We start from the raw sequence: 26,085 nt of genomic DNA, 5'->3' as shown, positions 1-26,085 counted from the left end.
CCTCCCCATTTATGGGCTTCCTTGGTGGCTCAGTTGGTAAAGATTGTGATGGCTTAGTGGTTTAGTCGCTGTCATGTCTAACTCTTTGCGACTCCATGGACTGCAGCCTGCCAGGGTCCTCTGTCCATGGGATTTTCCAGGCAATACTGGAGTGGATTGTCATTTCCTTCTCCAGGGGATCTTCCCGACCCAGGAATCAAACCCAGGTCTCCTACATTGCAGGCAGATTCTTTACAGACTAAGCTATCCGCCTGCAATGCAGGAGACCTGGGTTCAGTCCCTGGTTGGGGAAGATTCCCAGGTGGTTTAGTGAGTAAACCATCCCCTATTTTACAGCTGAGGAAACCAGGAAAGAAAAGGCTCTGTTTGCCCACTGTTTCAGAGCTTTTCCGTGAGGCTTTGATTTGATCCCAGGAGTTCTAAATCAAGACTGTTCTGAACTAAAACGTTCTCTTAAAGAGCATTGGCATAATTAAATAAGCCGAACCCCTCTGACACTAGCAAGACAGTTTGCTTTATGTCCCTGACTCCCACGGAGGCAAGATAGGCACATTAACAAGATCCTTGCAGCCAGCCCTACACTCAGCCTGTCACCACCATGCAAGGCCAAGGGACCGCCAACACAGGCTGGATAACTCCTGCCCAGTACCCACGTGCCATCTAATTTTGATGGCTGAAAACATTCTAACTGCACCAAAGGGCTACCTGCTGATAATCTTCAGTGATAAAATACCCACCTCATTCAGTGACCACTTAAGAACCCTTTACGTTGAGATACACTGAGCATAGGATCAGGGTCTTTTCCATTGAGTCAGTTCTTCATATCAGATGGCCAAAGTACTGGAGTTTCAGGACTGATGCTGAAGCTGAAACTCCAATACTTTGGCCACCTGATGAGAAGAACTGACTCATTAGAAAAGACCCTGATGCTGGGAAAGATTGAAGGAGAGGGAGAAGGGAACGACAGAGAATGAGGTGGTTGGATGGCATCACCGACTTGATGGACATGAGTTTGAGTAAGCTCCGGGAGTTGGCGATGGACAGGGAAGCCTGGCGTGCTGCAGTCCATGGGGTCGAATAGAATCGGACACTACTGAGCGACTGAACTGAGCATAGATGCCCAAGTCATCAAAAAGATGGTCGCATTCTTTACACTGATTCATCTAGTGAAAAACAGTCCAGAAGGCTTTTTGCTTTTTATTTACACACTTGTGTTTCTAGAATCATTGTTGTTGTTAGCGGCCAGCTTATACTCCTCAAATGAGTTCACCGCGTAAAGATGTTGGCGGACTCCCATGCGAATGACTTCAGCCTTTCTCATCAAGCCGAGTGGCAAGCACACCAGTGTGTATTTTTGTGCAGCACTGTCAGGCACCAATATTAAACTCAATACAGTCATGAGGAATTCAGCTCAGGGATTCAGCAGGCTTCCTCACAGCTCTGAGATCTCAGGCCCATCTTTCTCTTTCTTCTCAATTTCCACTTATGTGACAGAACATATCTCCACATTCTGAGGCTGGGATACTTCCCAAGCTCTTAAAATACATTAGTCCAGAAAGATCCTTTCCCCTCCAGTGGCTTCACAGTGCATCTGATCCCTAACCCCAGTGACTTCGAGGAACCCAATCTGGGAAGATATACCTGGTCCCAGCTTGGCTTGGTGACTCAGAGAAATGTCAGATCAAGATGACCCCAAGACACTCACAGAACACGTGCCCAAGCCCCAGTGACCTGGACTCCAGGAATGCGTGGGCCAACCTCAGGCAATACTGGAAACTGGTTTCTCTGTGCACTTTTGAACCCACGCAGCTGCTTGGTGAGACCTGCAGGTGGCCTGGGGCCAGGTGGGCAGAGATGCACCTCGGCTGGGGCAGTCAGAGAGGTGTGATGGGCACATTCCCATTACCTGGGTTTACAGCCCTGGGTCTTCCCAGGTTCCGGCTGCAACCTGAGACAGAAAAATGACCAAGACTCATTTTCTCATGGGCCACACCAGTAGGGATGTCACAAATCCCAGAGCAGGCTTGTAAACACATCTGCTGTTTATTTTTCCTGAAGCCAGTGCAAGTCGATCTTGATGCTGCCACTCTTCAAAATTCAGAAACCACAGAAGACATTTTGAGTTACATTATTACTTTATTTTCCTTTTTTTTACACATAGCATTAAAGTCATTCCACATACAGCTATCTCTATGGCTCCTTACACATTTTATTCTATCTAAAGTATCATAGCTATTAGATGACAAAAATCATCCTATTAAAATGGCAACATTTCTGAAAAACGGGCTTCATATTTAGTGATGAGAAACTGACTCCCCATCTACTCCCCCTGCCAAAAAAACCTCCTTCAATCCAGAGCTAGAAAGATAGTTCACATCCATGGCTAACACATGGGGCCCATACAGAGAAGGCTCCAAAACAAGCTATGGGGTTATTAAACTTGTAACAAGCAACTTCTTTATTTGTACGGAATACGAACACAAGAAAAGCATCATTTTCCTTTTTAGCCCTTTTATTAGTGTGTCTTGCCTCCACCCAAGTTACTGCGTACCAAGCGGCTATGAAGAGTAAAAACCAACTGATTTTAAGTCCCTGAAATGCATGCAACTTATAATTCCCTAAAGCACACAATCAGTTCCCAGTCTCCAGGGCTGACTCTTCACTTTGTGGAGACTACGGTGCTGCCGGGTTAGCAGTTGTGTCTGTTGTGCTGATGGGGTTTGGAGTTGCTGCTGCTTTGGCTTCCGGCGGCTGGGTTTCAGTTTTGGGGTCTTCTCCATCTCCAGCACTCTTCTTGCTCTTGTCTGCAGCCATCTCCATGATCTCCTGTAGTGGCTGATCGGTCTCAAGCGAGCTGGGCTGGAGTTCGTAAACCTGGACTTGACCTGGGACATCTATTGCTTTCTGTTCAAGTTTTTCCAAGATGGTCTGAACCTTCCTGACCCCATCTCTCCTGGCCTGGCGGACATCAGCTCGTCCTTCTGGGTCTACCGAATCCAGGGCCAGTAGCTCTTTGGTCAGATACTCTTCTATCATCAGGTACTTTTTGTCCGTCTTCTTGCCTTCAAAGTTGTCCACAGCCTGTTCCAGCCCTTGTACTTTCTCCAGGATGGCTTCTACTTTCAGCACACCTGGATGCTTTGGGGGCACTTCAGCCTCTCCTGGTTTAGGGGGTGCAGCTTCTGCAGGGGCAGGACTGGGGGCTGCTCTCTCTTCTGCAGCCACATTCTTGGGGGAAGAGGGGACGGCAGAAGGGACAGCAGAGGGGACGGCAGAGGGGATGGTAGGAGGGGCGGGGCTAGGAGGACAAGGCACCGGAGCGGAAGGAACCTTTATTTCCACCTTCTCAGAGGGAGGCGGGGGCTTCTGTGAAACAGGTTGAGCATCCACCTCCTTTCGGATCACTTGGATCGGGATGTGTCCGGGAGGGAGATCTGGTCCAGTTGGGCCTGGCCTGCTTTCTGGCTTGTTTTCAGGTTGAGGAACAGGCGAAGGTTCTCGATGGGTCATGGGCTGTGGGGAAGAGGCAAGGACACAGACAATTTTAATGGCTGAGAGTCACAGGTGGTCATTTGTAGCTAGTACTGACTAGAAGGAAATGGGAACGACTTTTAAAAAGTTTAACAGTATAAAAGAGATTTTCAAAGTCAACTGACACCAGTTACAAGAATAAAATATGGTATTCATCATGTATAATGGGGCTTCCCAGGTGGGGCTAGTGGTAAAGAACCCAGCTGCCAATGCAGGAGACATAAAGATGTTGAGTTCGATCCCTGGATCAGGAAGATCCCCTGGAGGAGGGCATGGCAACCCACTTTAGTATTCCTGCCAGGAGAATCCCATGGACAGAGGAGCCTGGCAGGCTACAGTCCATGGGGTCCCCAGGAATCAGGCATGACTGAAGAGACTTAGCATGACTAGCACACATGCATTATACGTAACCAAACCATTGTTATGCTTCCGTTTGTTACCTTGGTCTCTCAGTCTGTTATCTCTTACTGACTTTTTCTGAAGATGGAATTCTTATGGCAATGAAAAGAAAACCAACATAATTTTTCAAAAAGGAAAATACCCCAAACTCATGCTGACTCCTGAGTTACTTTAGCTCAAAGCAAAGTCCTGGGTGACTCAGACTTTCAGGGGATGGAGCCGTGGAGTAATAATTGCCACTTGCCCCCTTCTGCATGAAAGTCTCTGCTCAGGGTGTGACCTTCCCATCTCCTGTTTCAGCAAAGTTATAATCGTCTTTTTTTTTTTTAAAACCTATGACAGTGTTGTGGTTTCTGCCCAGACTGATGTATTTTTTTGAGAATAAGCAAGATGCCCCAAATGGGTAACCTGTACGACTTCTGCTTGGACGCACTTGTGCCAGAGCGGATACTGGCACAGTACAGCACCTCCACACTGACTGCACGGCTGCAGAGGCTGAGATGCTCTTTAATGTGACCATAAGCTAGAGGCGTGTTTTAAAAAATGAACTATGCCTGCAACAGAAGGAACTTGGTTCATCCAGCATTCAAGTGAATATCTAAAACCCCCTTAAAAAAAATCTCACACACTCTGATTTCATCAACTGGGAAATAGGAGTTAGACTGTAATACTTGTTAAGTACTCCATATTAAAAACATTATATCCCACTATAATATTCAATTAGGTCAAATCTTTGCAAGCCTCCAACACGGGATCTCTGAATAAGCTGTGAAAGGGAGGCCACTACAAACAAGTAAGATTAAGTGGAAATAGGATTAAATATTGTTTCACCAATTACACAAAATATATAGGAAAGATATGAGAGGAAACATTGCCAGCTTGGCAAATGAGCACTTCTTTCCCATTTGAAAGGATTACTGAGTTTAAGTTAAGGATCTGATGGACGCTTGGCTGTTTGAACACCACTAGCCTCCTTTTCCATCAAATCTCTTCTGCCAACCAGGAGTCCTCAACTTTGGCCCTTGGCATTCATGAACTAGCCACACGCCTCTCCTTGGGCTTTAAAGCAATAGCTGAATAAGTGACTTTAGAAACACTTAAGAGGGGGTGTGCCCGCTGGCTTGTACTTTTCAAAAACTTTTCAAGGTCATGATAGCAGAAAAAGACCGAGAAACTGATCCAGATTAAAGGAGGCTAAAGGCAAATGACACCTGCATGCAATGCTCACGATCCTAGACTGCATCCTAGAACAAAGGGCAAACTGCTCTACAGGAGATGTGGAAACGAACTGTATATGAGACAGTAATGTCGTAAAGATGTTAACTGTCCTACATCTGATCATTCTAATGTAGTTTCAATGAGAAGGTAGCTCTCTTAGGAAAATACCTGCTGTCATGTTTAGGGGACAGGGGCATGTTATTTATAACTAAATCTCAAACAAAAATATAGATAATATATGGAGAGAGGAAAAATGACAAGGCAAATGGAGTAAAACATTAACAGTGAATATGGCTGAATCTTTGCTTTCATGACCTTCACGTATACTGGACTTCCATTCTGTAAGGTTGGAATCAGAAATTTCCAAATAGAAAAGCCAAAAACAAAACAAAAACAAAAGCCAGTAACAGGAAAGCACTCTGTTAGAGGGCCCTGGACAGTGTCCCCATTTGTAGGAAGAAGATGCCCTCCATTTGTTTACAGGGGACTTTCCTTTTAAGAACAGTGGTCAAGAATTCACTCAGCAGCTGAGGGGCCCTGGCTGCTGGGTACTCTGCGGCTCTAAAACTAGAAGACTGCTTTCCCCAGGGATCAGTGCCTGCACACCTCTGTGCTGTGTGCTGTGCTAAGTTGCTTCGGTCATGACCGACTCTTTGTAACTCTATGTACTGTGCCCACCAAGCTCCTCTGTCCATGAGATTCTCTGGGAAGAATACTGGAGTGGGTTGCCATGCCCTCCTCCAGGGACTCTTTCTGACCCAGGGATTGAACCTGCATCTCTTGTGTCTCCTGCATTGGCAGCTGGGTTCTTTACCACTAGTGCCACCTGGAAAGCCAGTGCATGCCTCTACCGAAGGTTAAACGGGCACTGCCTGTGACTTTCACCAGACAGGCAGGGAGGTGTCCCAGCCACCCAGCCGGCCGGGCATCAGCTGGGCAACACAGTCCTTTACTGCAAAGGGTAAGACATGCTGCCTGTGGTCAAGGTCAGAGCAGAGCTGAAGAGAGCAGATGAACACTTCCGAAATGCATAGAATAATCAGATGCTGAACTGTAAGAGACTAGGCACCCTGAGAAAAGATGAGGAGGCTGCACGGAAGCAGCAAGACTGGCTTGTCCCTTGGAGGATGGGAAAAGTTTAGATTGTGGAGGCATCTCAGGAAGTGGGTTCAGTGTGAGCAAAGAAACAAGAGAGGAGACAACAGACAAAAGGGCCAGCAGGGTGCAGAAGGGGTATCCATGAGGCAGGAGATGGAGGCTGCAGCTGGAGTGTGGAGTGGGGTGTGGCAAGGCCCTGAAAGGGTATGATGGGCAGAGGACACCTGGGCCCCAGATGTGTGATGCTGTGCTCTGCCCACCTTTCCCCATCACGGTGGCTGGAACTCTGCCCGAGGCAGCTGCTACAAAGAACAAGCAAAAGCTGTAGAAGGCACCAGAGGTTCACAGCCCTCGCCCGCATCTGCTGGTGACCAGCATTTTTCCGGGATCTCAGTCTCCCCAGGAAGGGCTGATGAGGGCAGAGGACCCAGGACACCTGCACAGAGCTCCTCCGGCCCTGGAGAGATGCCACCCCAGCCCATCCGCGACACCGACTCCCATACCTGAGGCCTGTCGACCGTGGTCTGCACACGGACAGATGGCGGGGGTGGCACTGGTGTGCTGCTTCTGGCTGGAGAGCCCTCCCGGCTGGACGCACTCCGGACAGGAGGCCGGAAGGGGGATGCGGTCCACGTGGTCCGGGGCTCCCAGTCATCCCCCTGGATCTTGTGGTACACGGGCTGGTGCGTCTGGTACTCGCCCTGCTGAGCTGGGTAGTGCGTCTTCTGGGCTTGGTGGAAGGATGGCTGGGCTGCCGGCCGGGTGACATTCTGCTCGTGTATCACAGGGATGGAAATGTAGCCCCGGGGGAGCTGGTGACCACCCAGGCTGCTCCTGCCGGCGGAGGCGGGCAGGCTGGCTGAGGAGGAGGACGAGGAGCAGTCTGAGGCCGCTGGAGACTGGGACCGCTGCAAGACACAGAACGCAGACACATGGCCCTGTGAAGCACCCTTGCCTGGCTCTCCGACTCTGCCCCCAGTACGTGCCTGTTCAGGGTGGCAGGCTTAATACAACCTCCCACCTGTTAAGCCTTTCCAGTGTCCACATGTACTGTTAAGACTGGGAACTCAGGAGTCAAGAGGCCTGGGCTCAAATTCTCAAGAGCCCGACAGCTTTGTTGTTTTAGTCGCAAAGTCGCATCCGACTCTTTGCGACCTCATGGGCTGAAGCCCACCAGGCTTCTCTGTCCACGGGATTTTCCAGGCAAGAATATTGGAGTGGGTTGCCATGCCTTCATCCAGGGGATCTTCCGGACCCAGGGATTGAACCTTGGTCTCCTGCATTGCAGGCAGATTCTTTACTGTTAACGAGCTACGTTTAAAGTACAGAAAAGAGTAAACCCTCCTCACCTGACTTGAAGATTCTGTAAAAGAATCAGTGGGTGTGTCTGGCACCAGCACCACCCACAGGAAGTGCTCACTGAGTTTTAGTTATTGTTGTCATTTCATTTCCTCTTTCCTGAACTCTTTTCCTGCTTATCCCCAGAGAACCCAGGGGGCAGTGGGAACCACGTCCCCATGTGGACCAAGGCAGGCCAGGCCCCTCTCCCTTCCTGACAGCCTACTTTCTATTTTGGAAGAGCAGAAGAGTGTTTCCCCAGCTGGCTTCTAAGGCCCCTGCTAGGTTAAATTTGTGAAGATTTCTCTGACTGACGCATCCCTTTTGATTTTTACAACAAAAACATTACAAATATAGGTACTGCCTCTCCAAGAAAGGGTAAGTGTCTCCTGTGTGAGTGTGTGCTCAGTCATGTGCGACTCTTTGTGACCCCATGGATTGTAGCCTATCAGGCTCCTCTGTGGATGGAATTTTCCAGGCAAGAATACTGGAGTGGATTGCCATTTCCTTCTCCAGAGGAACTTCCCAAACCAGGGACCCGACTCACGTCTCTTGCCTCTGCTGTACTGACTGCCAGGTGGGTTCTTTACCACCGCACCACCTGATGCCTCCATTAACTATGTTTTTCACGTGGAGTGAGCATTTGTGCTCAAGAGCAGTGCAGGGGACACAGTGGGATGGTGTGCAAACAGGAAAACCCAGAGGGCCTATGGCTCAGGATTCCTGCTGGGGTCCACTGGCCTTCAAGTCTCAGCTAAGAACCAGGTTAAGGACCATGGCTTTAACTGTTAGTGCAAGGGTGCTGACCTCAGGCTTAAAACCTGAAAAAATAATTTTATGCTTTGTTTTAAACAGCAGACACTGTGAGGGCAGGCATGCGGTCTCATTTTCACATCAGCGTAGCTCCGAGCAGTGAACACTCACCCGTGAACACTGAACTGAGTGAACGACACAGAGCCTCTCTGTGCTTCTGGCACACACAGCTCGGTGGGAATGAGGGGTATCACAGGAGGAGCCAGAAGGCAAGGCTTCCACGCCCTGCAATGCCACTTCTGACTTTATGCTTTTGGACCAAGCTGTTACCCCTTCTTGAGCCCCAATTCCGGAGCTTCAGAAACAAACCACAGTCTCTGCTCACCTGAAAAACCAGCCTGTGAAATGCTGGGGGGACATAGGGCTGTCAGCAAGTGATCTTTGTTGGGTGACGCCGGCCAGGCCCCGATGCCCCACATCTCACGGGGTTGTCATGAGGGTCTGGGGTCATCTGTGGTCTGGGGCAGCCCAGGAAGCACAAAACCCAGCTCCCCGCCATCTCCTCCCCCTGCCTGCACAGGTCACGGTCATACAGGCCTGTGAGCCAGGCCTCTCCTTACCTCGGGTCCATGGGAGGCTGGAGGCTGGCCCGCTGCAGCAGCTGCAGCCGGTGCACTCGGTTTATCTGGCTGGCTGGCTTCCGCCACACCCCGCAGGGGCGACTGGGATCTCGGGGGAGCCGCTGCAGCCGCCTCGGTTTGGAAGCGCTGCGTCCCAGGCTGGGAGTATGCAAAGACAGGGTGCGGCCGGCTCGGGGCACCTTCATGGAGGACGGGGATGGGAATGTAGCCTGGCCGGAGCTGGGGGTACACGGCATGACCTTCTCTAGTGGGCAGCAGCCTGGGGCCCTCCCGCGAAGGCCCATTTGCAGAGGATGCGGTTTCCTAAAAGTGAGAGGAGACACACAGACCTGTTAGAAACTGGGAAGGAAACAGCCCCGAGCAAGAGAAAGCACAATGCCACGTGCTCCGATCTTCCAGAGTGACTCTGGGCCCCACGGTGCCAGCTAGGAGCCAGGACAGCTGAGCACAGAAACTGTGGGTACCTCCCCTGATCCCCTACTTCTTCCAGACCTCTCCTCCCTTGCTGAAGCTGCTGTTGGCCCAGCAGCTTAAGAACCAGAAGCATCAAGAGAAAGCAAGAGAAAATCAAGGTATCTGTGGAGCACAGGAGAAGTCCAAGTTTCCCGAACTGGTAAGACAGGTTTTTGTTCTGGATGACAAGGCAGCCTTGCATACAGGAGAGTCCCCGACAGCCTCCCAAACCTTCAGAGACCCAGATCAGAAGATGCTAGGAGGGTCCAATGCCAACTTGCTAAGGGGATTACAGCCAGCATCTTGGCTTCCTAAACGGTCCTCACATTTCCTGACAACGCAGACTCGCGTGGGACCCCGACACAGGCCACAGCTCAGAAATCTGCAGAGAAGGGGCAGCGGCGGGCAGGCAGCTTCCTCAGGAATATTTTCAGAACAAGAGGCAAGAAAGGGAGATACCCGAGGAATGCAGAAGAGGCACAGGATGAGAACAAAACCCGGGGATTAGTTGTGCTGGTCTTGTGATGCCAACAAAGCTTGCTTGGCGAGGAGCGGCTGGGGTCCCTCCTATGTCCTCTCATGAAGTTCTCCCTTCAGTGGCCTGGCTATTTTGGGACCCTTGAGAAGGCCAAGTTCCAGATGTACCACAGAGAAAGATCCTGTTTCAGACAACAAGGCTGGCCAGTCACTCACCAGGCAATGTCATTCCTCACCAAGCAGAGGCTGGGCGACTGAAGCCAGGGACCCCTGTGGCTTCCTGTCCTGACCATCTCCTGAGCACTAGAGGGTCCTTTCACAGAGGAGGGGGCTGAGGATTCATGCCACTTCCACGCATCCAAGTGGACAAACTATTATGCCTCCTTACGAGGCATCCCCCTGAACGGCAAACACCAGAAGGCTTGAGGCTCTATTCCCGCTGGGGCGAAGCTGGTCACAAGGAGGGCAAGCCCTGGACCTTAGATCTTTCAGACCCGTGAACCTCTCTCTGCCCTCCTGCTAAGCTCGCCGCCCCAGCGGGCCTCCCAGCACTCATGAGAGGCCCGGGTGTTGCCGTGTCCTTGGGGACACCGGCAGACAGGCGGTACTCTCAGATTAGAATACCCACGTGCTCAGGGTGGCGGCATTATTTTAGCCTGCTTAACTCTGGGGTCACCCAAGAGCAGGGAGTGGGTCCAGGCGTCACATTCAGAAGCGCATTCCTGCCACGAGACGGGCACCAGAAGGGAGGCAGCAGCAGCGCTGAAGGAGGCCTGTGCTGCTGGGTGCTGACTCATCACAGGCCGGCTGGGCACCTCGTCCTCACCCTGGGGCACCATCCCTCCAGCCTGGAGCGGAGCCTGGACAAGTGCGGGGGGCAGTGTCCTTGCTGGCCTCCTCCTGGCCACACAGTAGAGCAGAGATGGGCAAGTTAGCAGCCCTCGTCCGCTGGCTGGCCCTGCTCCCAAGCTACTGGGTACCATGGTTTACACCAGCAAGGCCCAATCCCTGCCGGCCGGGGGCTGCGTGAAACAAACAGGATGGCCACCTGGAGAGCACAGGGGCCCACCTGGGCTTTTCTAGTAAGGTGGGGTTTCCTAAAGAAGGCTCGCCTTCTTTCTTACCTCTGTTAGTAACCATTGCTTCATTGGGGGTAAGTCTCTTCACCTCTCTGAGCCTTAATCCCCTTTGCTAGAAAGTGGAGCTAGCAACACCCACTTCTCAGGTCTGCAGTAAGCTGTTACGAGAGCCCATGGAGAGGGGTTTGCCCAGGGGGCTGAAAGGCAGTCCCTTCTTAAACAGGCACAGGATGCTTCGACTCAAGACTCCCAAGGGTCAAAGGAATCAAATCTGAAGGACTCAGTTAACCAGTGGTAACCAGAGTCAGGAAGGTGGACACACCTAGAGGAAATGGTAGTCGTCTGGGAAGGGACCCTCTGAGGAGATGCAAAAGCTCTCTCTCTTTCTGGGTGGTGGAGATAAATGAGTGTACACCCATATATAAGAGCAGTCTCTCACAGTCTCCTCGTCTCTGGAGCCCCCACACTGCCCATCTCCTGCCTCAGTCCACCCACACTACCCAGGCTGAACCCGTGAGGGCGGCCACCCCCCACCACCCTGCTGTTATCTGTGCCTCCACCTCAGACCCTCCCGGGGCCTGGAAACCTTAGAGAGGCCTGGCTGAGTAAGGCCTGGCCACTCCTGGGGGAAGCCCCTGGATCCAGAGGGTCTGAGGGCGGGCCTGCCAATACATTTTATGCATCTCGCTGAATATATTTTGTGCCTCAGTTGAAGATGGAAAGGGAAGAAAAAGGAAGGAAAAAGGGGAGGAGGGCAGAGGAGCAGCTCTGCCTGCCCCGGGGCTGTGAGAGCACAGCCAATACCCGGCCTGGGTCTCGGGAGCAGTGCAGCGCTGGGGTCAGTGGAGGGAAGAGCGTGGTCGCTGTAGGCCGGGGCGGGGGCGTCAGGGGCCCAAGCTGGAAAGAAGGGAGGCTGGGAGAGGCCCGGAGGCTGCTTTCCTATAGTTCTGAGGTCTGTACTCCCGGTTCCGAGTGAACGAATGGCTCATTCATGCCGTTTTATAAAAACCCCACACATCTCTTCACGATTGTCGTGTCTAAAAGAAGGCAGACAGCCCTGACGCTCTGGTGGGCGGCGGCCGGGGTGTGTGGCGGGCTTTGTTTAGAAAACACTGCCTGAGGTAAGTTTTAAAAAACCATCTCACGTCTATGGACTAGAAAACTAACACTTCTATGTGAACGAAAATTTAAACCCGAGTGAAACGCCCGCCCGCGACAAGGTCCGCACGGGGTGCTGATGCCGCCTCCGCTCCCGCTCTGCTCTTGTTAGAGCCCTGTCAGCAGCAAATGCTTCAGGTCTACGAACCAAACTGAGGACCCAGAAGAGTCACACTGCCCTTTTTTACCTTCTGTGGTGTTTCATCCGAGTCTAGTGAAAGGAAAGATGTACTTTTTTTCCGGGGGGGGGGGGTGGGGGGGGGGGGAGGCGGGGAAGACTTTAAAATGTTTAATTTATATTAAGTATTTATATGACTATGTATTTAAAGTTAAGTATACATTCAAATGGCTTTCCTGGTGGCTCAGACGGTAAAGCATCTGCCTGCAATACAGGAGACCTGGGTTCGATCCCTGGGTCAGGAAGATTCCCTGGAGAAGGAAATGGCAACCCACTCCAGCACTCTTGCCTGGAAAATTCCATGGATGGAGGAGCTTGGTGGGCTACAGTCCATACGGTCGCAAAGAGTCGAACACGACTGAGTGACTTCACTTTCTTTCTATACATTCAAATATATATAATAAATATATATTATAAATTTTTATAATTATCCTAGAAAACGTCTAGAACATGTCTCCTTAGTCCCGTAAGAAGTGTTCTCAAGTTCAAGCCCAAGCCTCTTGGTTCTGCTGGCCGGCATCTTTCAATAGAAGACGCACTACCTGCCCTGCCCTGACTTCGCTGGGGACGGGGCTTCCGTCTCCTGGGGGTTTCGCTCCTGTGAGGCCGGGCGACAGGGACGGGGTGCCAGCAAGATGACCAGGCGGACGACGGCCGGCCCGGCCTCCCCATCACCGCCTGCCTCGCTTCCTGAGGAGCGGTGACAGCATCACAGAATTACCCTCCAGTCAGCTCAGCTCGTTATCCTTATCTGAGGGCAGAGCCATCAGGAATACATTCATACAAAATCCAATTAGGAAATCAGAGCCTGACTCCACTGCTTATCTCACTGCACTAATTTATAAAATGAACCGGCCAATTCTTCTTCTCTGGGCATTACATTAAAATCCTCTGCAGGTGCCAAACAACTCCATGAGAAGGCCAGGATGAAAAGCGGGAAAAATCGCCTCAGATGAGCCAAAACCTGCCCTAGCAAATATCAGGTATTACTACTAGATAAGCCTGGGGTCAGGTTCTGAGCTGGGACAAGGGTGTGGCTTACAAACAGGTCTTATTTACTCATTGTTGTTGTTCAGTCGCTAAGTTGTGTCCGACTTTTGCAACCCCATCGACTGTAGCACATCAGGCTCCTCCGTCCTCCATTATTTCTGGAGTCTGCTTAAACTCACATCCATTGAGTTGGTGATGCCATCCAACCATCTCATCCTCTGGGGTCGCCATCTCCTTTGGCCCTCAAACGTTCCCAGCATCAGGGTCTTTTCCAGTGAGTCAGCTCTTTGTATCAGGTCGCCAAAATACTGGAGTTTTGGCTTCAGTATTAGTCCTTCCAGTGGATATTCAGGGTTGATTTTCTTTAGCATTGACTGGTTGGATCTCCTGCAGTCCAAGGGACTCTGAGAGGATGACTACGCTTCACCACTGGTTTTTAGTAACAGCGTGGGCACTAAGGGACAGCTACAGACTTGGAAAGAGACTGCATGTGGTCCCAGAGCCAGCTCTGCCCCTAAGGAGGCACTACAGAAGCAGCTTACTCCTACCCTCCCACCCCCAATTTCCTGAGCTGTGAAATGATGTGCTATAAATCGGTGGTTCTCAGACTAGTGGCGTCTGGAACACCCAGGAAATTAAAAAAAAAAATGCAGATTCACTGTTCAGTCCTAACAAAGTCTGACTCAGAAGGTCTGTGGGGAAACCCAGCCCCAACGGCCCTGGGAGCACAGCTCTAAACGAGGGTCCTTTCAGATGACCTTCTCCCTGACCTCTGATCCCAAGATCTCTCCTAGCTATAAACACCCACATAAGGCTCAAAAACAAGGAAAAATTGATGCTGCAGAAATCTAAAAATGATCACTCTTAACTGTACTCAGTTAAATCACATCAGTAATCGCTGGAATTCAAGGTGCCCTGAAGTTTCAGGAAGAGGAGGAGTTCCCTGTGCTATACAGTAGACTCGGGACCTTAAAAGCAGGCTGGGACCATAAGCCCCAAAAACAGTGCCCCCATGAGCCCCAACCTCAGCTCCACAGTGCAGTGTTCTTTAAAACGTGGGCCGAGCAGCTACAAACCACGCTCTGAATGAAGGGGAACAGCCACAAAGGCAACTCAGAGCACCACCGCCTTGACAGCCCTGGAGTCTTAAGTAGGACACACTCTATTAACTGGGTTTTTAGGCCAAAAGAGCCTCATGCCTGTCAGCTAGTGACTTTTACTAATGATACTTCCAAGACTTCTAAAACAAGGGGGGGAAAAAAAGATGAAGGGAAAGAAGAATCCTGGGACTCCCCATTTAGCGAGGACCTGGATCAAAATAAAGTGGCCTGGGCTTGCCTCTCTCAGGCAGGAAGCAAAACAAAAGAAAAGCTTCCTTCTAAAGCGCACACAGAGACCTGAGCTTCAAGGTCCTACAAAACCTTCCATTTGGTATTGTAGGCCACAGAAAAGAAGCAGGAATTATTGCCAATGTGATATATAAACAGATACCTACATCCCCACAGCCAAACTCGAAGCTCCCACTACAGTGTGGTAAAGGGTCTCTTCCACTGCTCCCAACCCTGTTTGGGGGCACATAAGAGACACCGGGCAAACTCTGAATAATAAGCAAAGTCCACATCCACCACAGTCTGTTGACAGCACTCCTGGTGGGACAGGAGTCTACACTCTAAGCAATCTAGTCCCAGGTGACTGAAGGTTTTATCTAATATACCCGTTATGAGAGTATGTACACTTCTCCACAAAACAGAGTTACAGATGTACAAAATAAACTTATGGTTACCAGCAGGGAAGGGGGGATAAACTGAAAAGATTGGGATTGACATATACACATTATGGTACATAAAGCAGATAACTAATAAGGACCTACTGAATAGCACAAGGAACTCTACTCAATACATCTGTAACGGCCTACATGGGAAAAGACCTAAAAAAGAGTGGATATAGGTAATGTATAACTCATCCACTTGGCTGTACACCTGAAATTAACACAGTATTGTCAATCAACTATATTCCAACAGCAATTTTTTTTTAAAGAAGTATGTGGCCCTGATCCTGGGATTACTGAGATGGGTGTCCCTATGCGCTTTTACTAGGGAAAACTTTTTTTAAAAAACATGACATTGCTTCTCTTTGCAGCCGTGTCCCAACAGGTAGGAATGAACCAGTGTGAGCCCCCATCTCCAAGCTGCCATCCTGGACTCCAATCCCGCCCCGTTGCTTGCCAGCTGCGTGCTCTCGGACAGGACTCCTTCCTACTGAGACTCAGGTCCCCTAGCTTATAAAAATCCCCATGCCTCCCAGGACCTGTTGCCAAATTTAAGTGAAATGAGGCACAAGAAAGTCTCCGTGAACTCTGAGCTGTCCTGTGCCCTGTATAACCGTGCTCTTCCATTCCACAAATAGTTACTGATGGACCCAGCTTCTCCCAAGCAACTGCTGGTTGGGCCTACTGTTCAGAAAGTTGTAAATTCAGGTTTAATTCCTCAGTGGTCTCACCCAAGTTGGTAATGAGCCTGTTAAAAGTTTGAAGCCCTTTTATCTGCGAGTCCTAAGAGCACTAATTAGCAGGGATGCCATTTTCTCTGTTAAGACATGTTATCTAATGTTTCATACTGGAAGCAAACACAGCCAAAGACAACTCCAGAGTTCTGAGCCCTACACTCGCCTCTGCCTTCGGGAGGCCCCCAGCCCTGGAGGGGCTGCCTTGCAGACAATCAACACCCAGTCTGCAGTGACTGTAAAGCCTGCACACGTGCCCTGAGGCCCAGGGGGAAGAGTCAAGCCAGGCTGGGGCAGAAGGAGTCGCCTAGGAGTAGAAAGTCTGCTAATGTCCCTTCAACATCCCCAGGGTGTCCCTCCATGGCATGTAAGTCGTGGGCCACAGCTGAGTATGTCCCCTGCTGGAGAGAGTGCTCGGGGCTCAGAGTCTCTCACTCCCTGGAGCCCCCTTCAAGGGTTCCCAAGGTCACAGGGGAAGTGGCTGCAAAACCAAGAAGAAAACCCTGGATCCTGGGAGTTCAGCTCCTGAACTCAGTGGCTTCAGGGTATTTAAAAAACTACCTACTTCCTCCTCAGGGAAAAAAAAAAAAAAAAGGTAGGGATCTGCTTTAATCAATCTAAAGCCACAAGCCACAGACGAAAAAGTACCTGAAATCTCCGTATCTGGAAGCAAACTCTTGTCTGAATTTAGATAAAGAGACCCCGTCACCCCCATGGGTACATTTCCATTGGTTTCTCAAGGTTCTGTCTCAGAGGCCAGCCATGCATAGCATCTGTTGGTAGCAGGGTGCTGGCTTTACCGGACATGCATTTTGCACAAAACACAATTCCCCAATAGGAAAAAAAGTCAAATCTCCAATTCATCAACCACAGCTCAAGCAAGGGGAGACTGACAGATGGTGGCAGCCCTGGGAGGAATTTCTGGGGGGGGAACTCCTACCCCACCCTAAGCAGCTTCTCAAAGCACTCCTTTCCCAACAACCACACTCCCTCAAGAGGGTGGTGAAAATTAGAAACCCCCTCCCTCTCCTTCTGCCCCTTAGGGTAGCATCCAGACCACCTGTGCACACGGCTGATGACCCCCCAACACCCTTGGGCATCTGGTTCCTGCTGGCACTGTCCTCAGGCCCAGGCAGAGACCCTCCCCTCAATCATAGGGTTGACGGTAAACACAGTACTCCCTGAAGAACACAGAACACACAACTGCCCTGGCCTGTCTCGGGCAGGGGATCTGGGGCCAAGGCTACAAGCTGCTGGGGCTGTGGGCTACAGGTCTGGCTGAGGCTCCAGAAGGCTGACGCCCACACTGAGTTCCTGCCCAGCTCCTGTGCACCCCCCATGAGGGGCATAGGAACCCCCAAGGAAGGGTGCTGAGGGCGTCAAGACACTGGTGGAAGGACAGTCAGCTGAGGTGGTTCAGGGGCCATAACAGGCCTTGCCTCGGGAAACAAGACTTCATGCCCATCTGGGAATCGGCAGACCCACATCCAGACAGCACTCTCTACTGTGTGGGGAAGCCGAGTGCCTCTCCGAGAATCCCCTCCGACTTCTTGGTGGAGGCTGGGGCCCACAGATTGCACACACGCCTCAGGTCAGGCCCTGGCTCCTCACAATCCCGCTGGACGAGTACTGGTGTACGCCCATTTCTCAGAAGGGGAGACTGAGGCTGGGCAGGGGGGAGGTGAGTGATTTTACCCGAGACCACCGGACATGTGAACACTTTCGCTATTCCTGTCACACCTTACACTGTGGGATTACTGATTGTTGATGGCTAAGGACAAACGAACATCTGCAAACCCTTTGTCTTCCCGGGGGGGGGGGGGGGGGGTGAAATCACAGCAGGAGGGAAAGCATTTCATTTCGCCCGGTGGAGCTGAGCTGAGGCGCAGACCTGGAACATTCAGTTCAAGTGTGCTCCAGGCCAGGGAGCCAAGGCTCAATGCTGAGTCACCGCCTGGCTGAGGCAGGGCAGCGAGAGTGGGGCACTCAGTTCTGAGTCACCACAGACCGGAGACTCCTCAGGCCCAACCCAGGGCCTCTGCTGGGAGTGAACCCAGGTCCAGCCCAGCAGCAGAGCCGGGTCCTACTCTGACCCTCAGGCTCCGTGGGATAATCTGGAACATTCAAAAAAGCCATGTGGCTGCCTTCCCTGCTACACACGTTCTTTCCTATCTTCCTGCCGTTTCCACTTCTAAACCATTCATTCATTCATTCTTTGTCCAAGAAAGAATTTTTAACGTAATTGAAAAAAAATACAACAATTCTACTTTAAATTTTCAAGAAACCAAGGAAGTTACTTCAAAATAGGAAATGCCTGTTCTTCAACAGGATGCTAGGGAATTTTCAGGGCTAAGTCTCATCTCCCTCACTCAGGACGCAGCTCTGGGTGGGGGAGCTCTCAGGAGGCACTTAATGTACATAGGACTTCACAGCAGGCACAGGGGTAAAGAATCCGCCTGCCAGTGCAGGAGGCACGAGAGATGTGGGTTCGACCCCTGGGTCGGGATGATCCCCTGGAGTGGGAAATGGCAACCCACTCCAGTATTCTTGCCTGGAGAATGCCACGGACAGAGGAGCCTGGTGGGCTACAGTCCACAGGGTTGCAAAAAATCGGGCATGACTGAGTACACACACACGCTATACACAATATTATGGAGGCAGCGAACAATCGGCAATCCTGGTCTTCAGAACCGACAGTGAGTAAGAGGCTTTGCCGCTCTACAGTGTCTGACCTTACTGCCAGCCTCACAAACGGAAAAACTGGAGACAGACTCCTCGCACAGCCCTGGCTTAGTGGCGTCTGGCTGCTGACAGCAACCAACCTCCCTGGCAGGCCGGCTCTAAGATGCTGTGTCACTGGCGGGGACAAAAAAAAGACCGCCTCCAAACACGTAAGGATGAACTTAGGGAATCAATACCCGAGTCCCCTGTGGAGAAAAGGCCATTCAGAAATTCAATAAAAAGGAACCGGTAACTGGGAGACGTTTGGGGACGAGGCTGACGCCACTTAGGAACCGACAGAAGGCTTCCTGCAACACGCACGTCAGGAAGGGACGCTTGTCTTCAACAGCCTGTCCACTCCAGAGCCCAGGCCCATGTTTTCCTCTTCTCCACACAGGATTGTACATACTGAGCCCGTGGACCCTGCCAGGCCCTGAAGAGGCAGAGAGATGAAAGAGACGCAGAGTCTGCCTCTGGGACGCTCAGCCCACAGGGGCGTGACCTCGAGGCAAAGCAGGAACGTGCTGCCTTTTGGAGGAAAGTTTCAAATTGAAGTAATGTGGCATCTGGAGCTGGGATGGGCTGCTTCCAACTGGAGAGATGGGGGAAACGCTTTGTGGAAAATGGCCCTGAAGGAGGCAGAACTGTCCTCTGTGTGACATTTAACACCATGACTTGCAGAGAGCGGGCACTCAAAAAATTTCGGCAGAGATGAATGAGCGGAGACCGGGGCTTGTCTTCTCAGCTCAGACCCAGGCTCAGGAAAGGAGCCAATGTGTCTGATGAGCTGTAGGAGATGGACTCAAGGCTGTTTAAAATCGGGGCTGTGCCTGGCGAGCTCAGAGTATAAAGGTCTAAGTTTAAAGAAGCAGCTAGGCCCACTAGCATCAAGTCTGTCACCTGGGGTGGGGGCAAAGCTCTGCTCACAACAGTCTGTTCTGTCACAGCTGACAGGCTTCAGGCCAGGCACCTCCCCTCTCTGCATGTCTGTCTCCTCGTGTATAAGGTGAATCTGACAGCTTCCACCTTCGTGAGCGCCTCTGACGGTTTAAAGAGATAAGGTTTGTAAAAGCACCCACCTGTGTCTGGCACATGTCTACGAAGGTGTTGACAGACTGAAAAAATCAGTTCCTCCCTTCCTACAGAAACTCTCTCTGATCAAGCTTTTGCGAGCTGCCTGACTGGCTGAAAAGCTGCCAAGGCCCCCAAAGAAATCGTCCTAGAAATACATGAATACTGAACAACACCAACTATCTCACCAGGCCGCACGATGCCAAACAAGGGCTGGAGATCAACTTTCACATCTGCAAAAGGAAGGGACTTGGAGTCTCACTTCACAAGTCCATCTTTTTGTCTGAGAGCTGAGGCACAAAAGGATCATGGGCATGCGGACTTGATTCACAAGCCATGAGGAGCCGGGAGGGCCTGGAGAACTCTGTCAGGTATCAGAGAGGTTTCCTTGCAGTTCATCAGCACTAGAAGATCCTCAGAGGTTCCCAATAAGCAAAGCCTTCAGCTACTGCTCCCAGCTTCTCTATATAAGGCGTCTTAAACATTTTAAGAGCAACATTAACACAGCAAAACTATGAAGCAGAAAGAGTAGGTGTGGATTGATGCATGGCTTCCTAATTTTTACGAAAAATGCCAGGTCGTTTTTAAATGTCAATGGGAAGGAACCAACGTGTAGAGTGGTTTATATAAGGCAGCTGTGTGTCATTCCAGAAACGAGGACAACGCTAATCAAGCCTCATGGGTGGTATGAGGCTTCCTGACTCACAGGCAGCCCCAACAGCATCAAACAGCTAAGCCTTCCCGGCCCTGGCTAACGTCAACCGCCGCCACAGTTCCCGCGCGCTGTCTCTACCCCCTGTAAAGGGCAAATAAACACCGCGACACAGGCAACAAGTTATTGGTCAGGCCTTGCACAGGCAAACACGGACTGTTCTTCAGAGGGGAGAACGAAGGTCCTGGATGAGCTGGGCTCCAAAGGCATTTGTTTGGCCATGTTTTTTATCAAACCCTCAGCAAATTGCTATTCATCTGTGATACAGACATTTGCTCCAGAGTCACTGCAACTGGCTGGAAATATAAAGGAAAGAACGGCCGCTCCTCTCCTGTGTTCTGATTCTAAGAGGCACAAGAGCTTGCGATCGATCTGCAAACCACAAGATGATCTCATCTCTCGGAATATTCAGGAAGCTCTCCTGAACGTGAAGGGGAACAAATGGGTCTCTGCTTCAACTGAAACTCAAACCAGCTCTGAGTTCCTCTGCAAGGATGCTCCTATCTGTTTCCTATAGGGCCTGAGGATAATCTGTCAAACGACTGTGGTGAGATTTGGCCGGCAGGGCAAGCCTCTGGCCTGCTTCTCCTGGGGTTCACAAGGGTCTGGGGATCACCTCCCCACACCTGGCACTGGCACCCTGCCAGGCTCCATCCCTCCCCCTGCCATCCCCATCATCATCCCCAGAAACTCAGGCACCTGCTGAGTTTAACCAGGAAGGAAGGGAGGCTCGGGAGATGGCTCTGCAGGTTTAGATGTGAAGCAGGATCCTTTGAGGATGCCAAGGCTCACACAGGTGCACACAAAGTCATAGCTCCCCCACACCACCCCCTCTAGGATGTGGGATCATTGTCCTTTGGTGACTCCCAAGTGCCCAGGTGCCAGAATCAAGAACCAACAGGGCAGCTTTTTCTGACATACAGATTTCTGGGTCCTACCCTGAGCTACCTGGACCCAACAAGGGAGTACGCACAGCTGGCAACCTGTGTTCTCCTCAGGCTTCCCTGGAGACTGCCAGGCTCGGGAATCCGTGCCCAGGCACCTCCAGGACCGGAAAAGCTAGAACCACCCTGCTCCTCTGCCCAGGGAGGTTTGCGAGGGAGCGGCACAGCGCCACACTCCAAAGCATCTGGCCTCTGTTTATTTCACAAGGCGAGCCAGAGGAGCGGCCCGCATAGAAACTGTACGTCTCAAAGAGGATGCCAAGCCCTCTGCCAGAGAAGGGGCCTGGACTGGTAGGAACTTGCCAAGAGATGTGTGCAGAAAATCGATATCCAGGAAGACTGCAGGTGGGGAGGTTCAGATTCTCAGAGTGGAGCTGGAGTAAGCCCAAAGCCTTTGCCTTTAGCTGTCCTGCCTCTGCAGTGAAGGGCAAGATTCTTTCACTTGCCCCCTCTTTAAAAATGGGATGAAAGGTCACTCTAAACACCTCAGGGAAATGGGAGAGGATCAACTCTAAGACAACAGCAAATAAAACTAAACCATACACAAAGTTCTAGTCTTCTTCTTTCCAAGAAAGTCATTCATTTACCCATATGACGAAACTGCAGACACCCCAGAAACTGTCTTCCCCTGAAGAGGGCTTTCTCTGTTTTTCATGTTCAGTGAATAGCTCTTGATTGACTGACAGCATCTTCCCTGGAAGGTAAGGATGCTCAGAGGATCCTCTTAGCTCAGTTCCTCTAAAATCACCCTTTGTTTTTTGCCAGAATTCTTTTCTCAATCCACATTAAGAAACCAATTTCTGATATAAAGTGCTAGTGAAGGATATTCACTTCATGGCAAATAGATGGGGGAAAAATGGAAACAGTGAGGGACTTTATTTTAGGGAGGCTCCAAAATCACTGCAGATGGTGTTGTCTGCAGCCATGAAATTAAAAGACACTTGCTCCTTGGAAGAAAAGTTATGACCAACTTAGACAGCATATTAAAAAGCAGAGACATTACTTTGCCAACAAATGTCCTTCTAGTCAAGACTATGGTTTTTCCAATAGTCATGTATGGATGTGAGAGTTGGACTATAAAGAAAGCACCGAAGAATTGATGCTCTTGAACTGTGGTGTTGGGGAACACTCTTGAGAGTCCCTTGGACTGCAAGGAGATCCAACCAGTCCATCCTAAAGGAAATCAGTCCTGAATGTTCACTGGAAGGACTGATGCTGAAACTGAAACTCCAATACTTCGGCCACCTGATGAGAAGAACTGACTCATTGGAAAAGACCCTGATTCTGGGAAAGACTGAAGGCGGGAGGAAAGGGGATGACAGAGGATGAGATGGTTGAATGGTATTACCGACTCAATGGATATGAGTTTGAGTAAGCTCCGGAAGTTGGTGATGGACAGGGAAGCCTGGCGTGCTGCATCCATGGGGTCCCAGAGAGTAGGACATGACTGAGCGACTGAACTGACTGAAAGATTTTCCATCATTCACAGAAGTTAAAGTGAATTAGTCACATAGTTGTTTTGTGTACTTCAAAGCACAGTCTTGAAAGCCATGAAGCCCGCAGAGCTAACAAAGTGAATGTTAGTTTTTTCCTTATGTTCTAGTGCCACGTTGAAAAATCTCAATTAATTTGGTAAGCAGCTCTTTTCTTGAGTTGATCACATCCAGCCATCACCATCCAAGTAGTCACAAAAGCCAGAAGGGCAGAAAAACAATCAAGTACTCCAGCCTGCACAGTTCACACTTAAATTTCACAGAAATTTAAGACTCTTCTACCTTCTTCTGAACAATAAACTGCCTCTTAATTAGGACCTTCTGGTGTAGGTCTCTCTTTGCTATTGGTACTGGCTGAATGGCCTTTGGAAACACATGTGAACTCTCTGGGTTTCTTAGAAAAATAGAGGCTGAGCTAGAAGATCTTTAACCATCTTTCGACTTTAAAATTCTGTTAAATTTTCAAATCAACTTTTACAGCATCAAACTTCTGATTTACTAGCTCTTATGTTCCACTTGTTGAGAAAAATAATAGTAACTTAACCTGTTTTTTTTTCCCCCTTGAAAAAGTTTGTAAAACCACAGCCTAACCCATCCACCATACATAAGATCTCAACCTGCTGGGTGAGTTTCATGTTGAAAACCAAGTGCCAGAGATGTGGCATGTACACTGAACTCACAGTGGATATGTTCATACTTGATCTACACTCACCACCAACAACGCCAATGGATTCTGACTCTTCCTGTCTCTATAGGAAGGAAGCCTCAAAATGACAGGATTTTTTTTTTATTTTGGCCTCAGTAAAGATCTACATCCTTGCAGGCTGCAGTAACAGAGCTGGTTTGAAATGAGCTTTAGTTTCACTCAATAATGGGCTGAACAGACAAAACGAATACATGGTTATGTCGATCCCAGCTAATTACAGCCTCTTGAAATAATTTTCAGGAATAAATATACAATTAATTTCTTATAAGTATAAGCTGCTGATTGTACAATATCTCACTGTTGGGCACCAGAGTTTCATAAATATTTTAAAGGAAAAAACTGCATAAAACTGAAGGTGGTTAACACAGATTTTTTTCTTCTAAAACAATGGTTTATAAAACATTTTTAATTCTGTGAATTTTTAAATCTTCATAATAACTTACCAGCTCTTTATGTCTTTTATTTTGCCCAGACAATGTAACACTACTACAAGTCTATTTCTTTTTGCCAAGCTTTATGTTTTGAAAAAGCTCAAAGTTATAGAGAATTACAAGAGCAGTACAATTAGTTATAATTTTTTAAATTAACGGACTCATTCCAAGTTTATATTTTCAAATTGTCATGGTTCTAAGGATTAAGTAGTATATACACCCCTGCATATATGTAAATAAGACATACTTCTAATACAAAAGTATTACTACTAAATTATTTGTGTATTGGGGATAAGAAACAAATCCTAAATATTTTAGTAGCATAACAAGGAAGGGAATGTATTGATATTAAAAAAGAAAAAAAAAAATCTCTTTCTGACCAGGGTGAGGCAGTATCTAAGGCGATAGCCAACTAGGGGACAGTCTGGCATCTTCAGTTTAGAAATTGCCTGGAAGATTGCATCTTGTTTTTAACAAGTCATACTAGAATATATTCGTAGTGAAGACAACTTTCAAACATTAATACAGTTTTAATTTCAAATACAGAAGGGAAAAAAAAACAAGAAAAGGAATGCATTTACATCAGTCTCCTGAGTCACTCTGTGCCTGAGGTGGGAGAGTGAAGTCAAGATACCCTCAACCAAGTTCAGGAACTTGAGGAAGTAAAATTCCTAAGAGACCCTAAAGGACCCCCACAGAAGCTTGCCAACGGTCCCCTGGCGTCTGCCAAAGCACGGTCAGCAGAGAAAAGAGGATCTGAGCCCTGGAAGCCGGGTGGAGACCGTGGCCGGGCCTGGCCCGGGCCTTGGTGCTGAGCAGGCCGGCCACCCGTCGTCTCCTGGCCCAGGGCCCCTCGAATGGAGCCGGTGGACGGAACCTGGTGCCACAGCGCAGGTCCCACTTCCCGCCTGGCCCCCGGAAACCAAACACGGCCCAGAGAGGGCAGTCCTCTTGAGAACCTCCCCAAACTGGCCCAGACGCCGGCCAAGGGCGGGCCTGGAAAGGGGGCTCGTGGGGGGCGCAGCAGGCCGACCCCCCTGGGAGCTGGCGTCCTCCTGGGGATCCGTGCGTTCCAGGCGGCCTTCACTGACCTCCGAGGCACCGGCTGCGGCCGGCGGGCACCTGGCGCCTCGCGTCCCCGCAGGCCCAGTCCAGCCGCCCCCGCCCGGCCCTGTCCCCAGACTGGCCGTCGATGGGAGGTTGAGGGGGAAGGTGGAGGGGTAGCCGCTGGCCAGGGCGCAGCGCGGGCCTTGCTCACCTTGGGGCCCTCGGGGGGCACGCGCGGGTCGTTCCACGTCGTGGTGCGGTTGTTGTGGTCCACGAAGAAGGGCCAGCCGGTCTGCGGGTCGATCTTGATCTCCCAGCCAGGGGGCAGGGGGTCGCGGTCGCCGGCGCCGTTGCCGGACGCCATCTGCACCATGGGAGAGTGGGTGGCTGCGCTCATGCTGGGTCGGGGTCGGCCCGGAGGGGCGGCCGCCGGGGTGCTAGGTTGCAGGGTGCCGGGTCGCGGGGTGCTGGGTCACGGGGTCGCGGGGTGCCGGACCTCCAGGTGTAGGGTCGCTCGCTGGCCGCGGCCGGAGCAGAGAGTCGGGAGTGCCGCCGACGTGTCCGGGAAGCCGGCGCCGGGCACCTTTATGAATTAAAGGAGGGGGTGACGTGGCCGGAGAGGGCTGGAAGTGTCTGGAAATAGCCTCCTCGCTGCCAAAGGGGAAGGAGGAGATAAAGGGAGGTAGCAACTGGCCGGCTAGAAACTTCTGGCCCCATCCAGAGAAGTTGGCGGCGGCTCGAGTTGGATGCGGAGCTCCGCCCTGAGTCATCGGCTATAATCGGGGCGGGGCGGGGCGTGGGCGGAGCATCCGCCGGCCGCCCCTCCTCCACCCCGCCACCTCTTCCCCCACATTCGCGGCTCCCGGAGGGCGGGGGCTCCCCGGCGGAGTCGTCCGTGAGCTGGGCGGGGGGCTTGCATCCGAGGGATCCCTGTGCCGCCGAGCGGCAGGTGGAGCAAACCCCCGGGGACGTCATCTGTATGTCCTGGGCCGGTTTCGGTTTTCGGACTCGCTTGGTCTTCTTCGAGCCGCGTGGGTGTTCCCGGGACTGGCTCCTTCGTGTAAAAACAAACTCATCGTTAGCCTTTTAAGTCGTTGGGGATTAACTAGATTCTCTCCCACCTCACCTTTGCACCCCCAGATTAC

The 26,085-nt window shown here is 50.7% G+C and overlaps 1 protein-coding gene across 1 annotated transcript; it reads right to left on the bottom strand.

Moving 5' to 3' along the window:
* Window positions 1–304: 304 nt before the first annotated feature.
* BAG3 (BAG cochaperone 3) lies at window positions 305–25,710 on the bottom strand. Its single transcript, XM_055559918.1, has 4 exons — window positions 25,152–25,710; window positions 8,958–9,281; window positions 6,750–7,154; window positions 305–3,513 (listed from the first exon to the last, which is right to left on the bottom strand). Exons 1-4 carry the CDS (start codon window positions 25,335–25,337, stop codon window positions 2,674–2,676), a joined length of 1,755 nt encoding a protein of 584 aa, XP_055415893.1. The 5' UTR covers window positions 25,338–25,710; the 3' UTR covers window positions 305–2,673.
* Window positions 25,711–26,085: the final 375 nt, after the last annotated feature.

Source organism: Bubalus kerabau, chromosome 22, assembly GCF_029407905.1.
Source record: "Bubalus kerabau isolate K-KA32 ecotype Philippines breed swamp buffalo chromosome 22, PCC_UOA_SB_1v2, whole genome shotgun sequence".
Lineage (NCBI taxonomy): Eukaryota > Metazoa > Chordata > Mammalia > Artiodactyla > Bovidae > Bubalus > Bubalus kerabau.
The sequence above is the reverse complement of the archived record's forward strand: the minus strand, read 5'-3'. Positions and strand labels throughout refer to the sequence as shown.

What these genes read in the sequence shown, in the direction of transcription:
- BAG3 (XM_055559918.1), bottom strand. Translation starts at nt 25,337, where the DNA reads ATGAGCGCAGCCACCCACTCTCCCATGGTGCAGATGGCGTCCGGCAAC. An exon ending in CAGCCTCCCATGGACCCGAG is followed by an intron (nt 7,155 to 8,957) that starts GTAAGGAGAGGC and finishes TGTGTCTTGCAG; the next exon opens with CGGTCCCAGTCTCCAGCGGC. An exon ending in CCACGGTCGACAGGCCTCAG is followed by an intron (nt 3,514 to 6,749) that starts GTATGGGAGTCG and finishes TCTTCCCCACAG; the next exon opens with CCCATGACCCATCGAGAACC.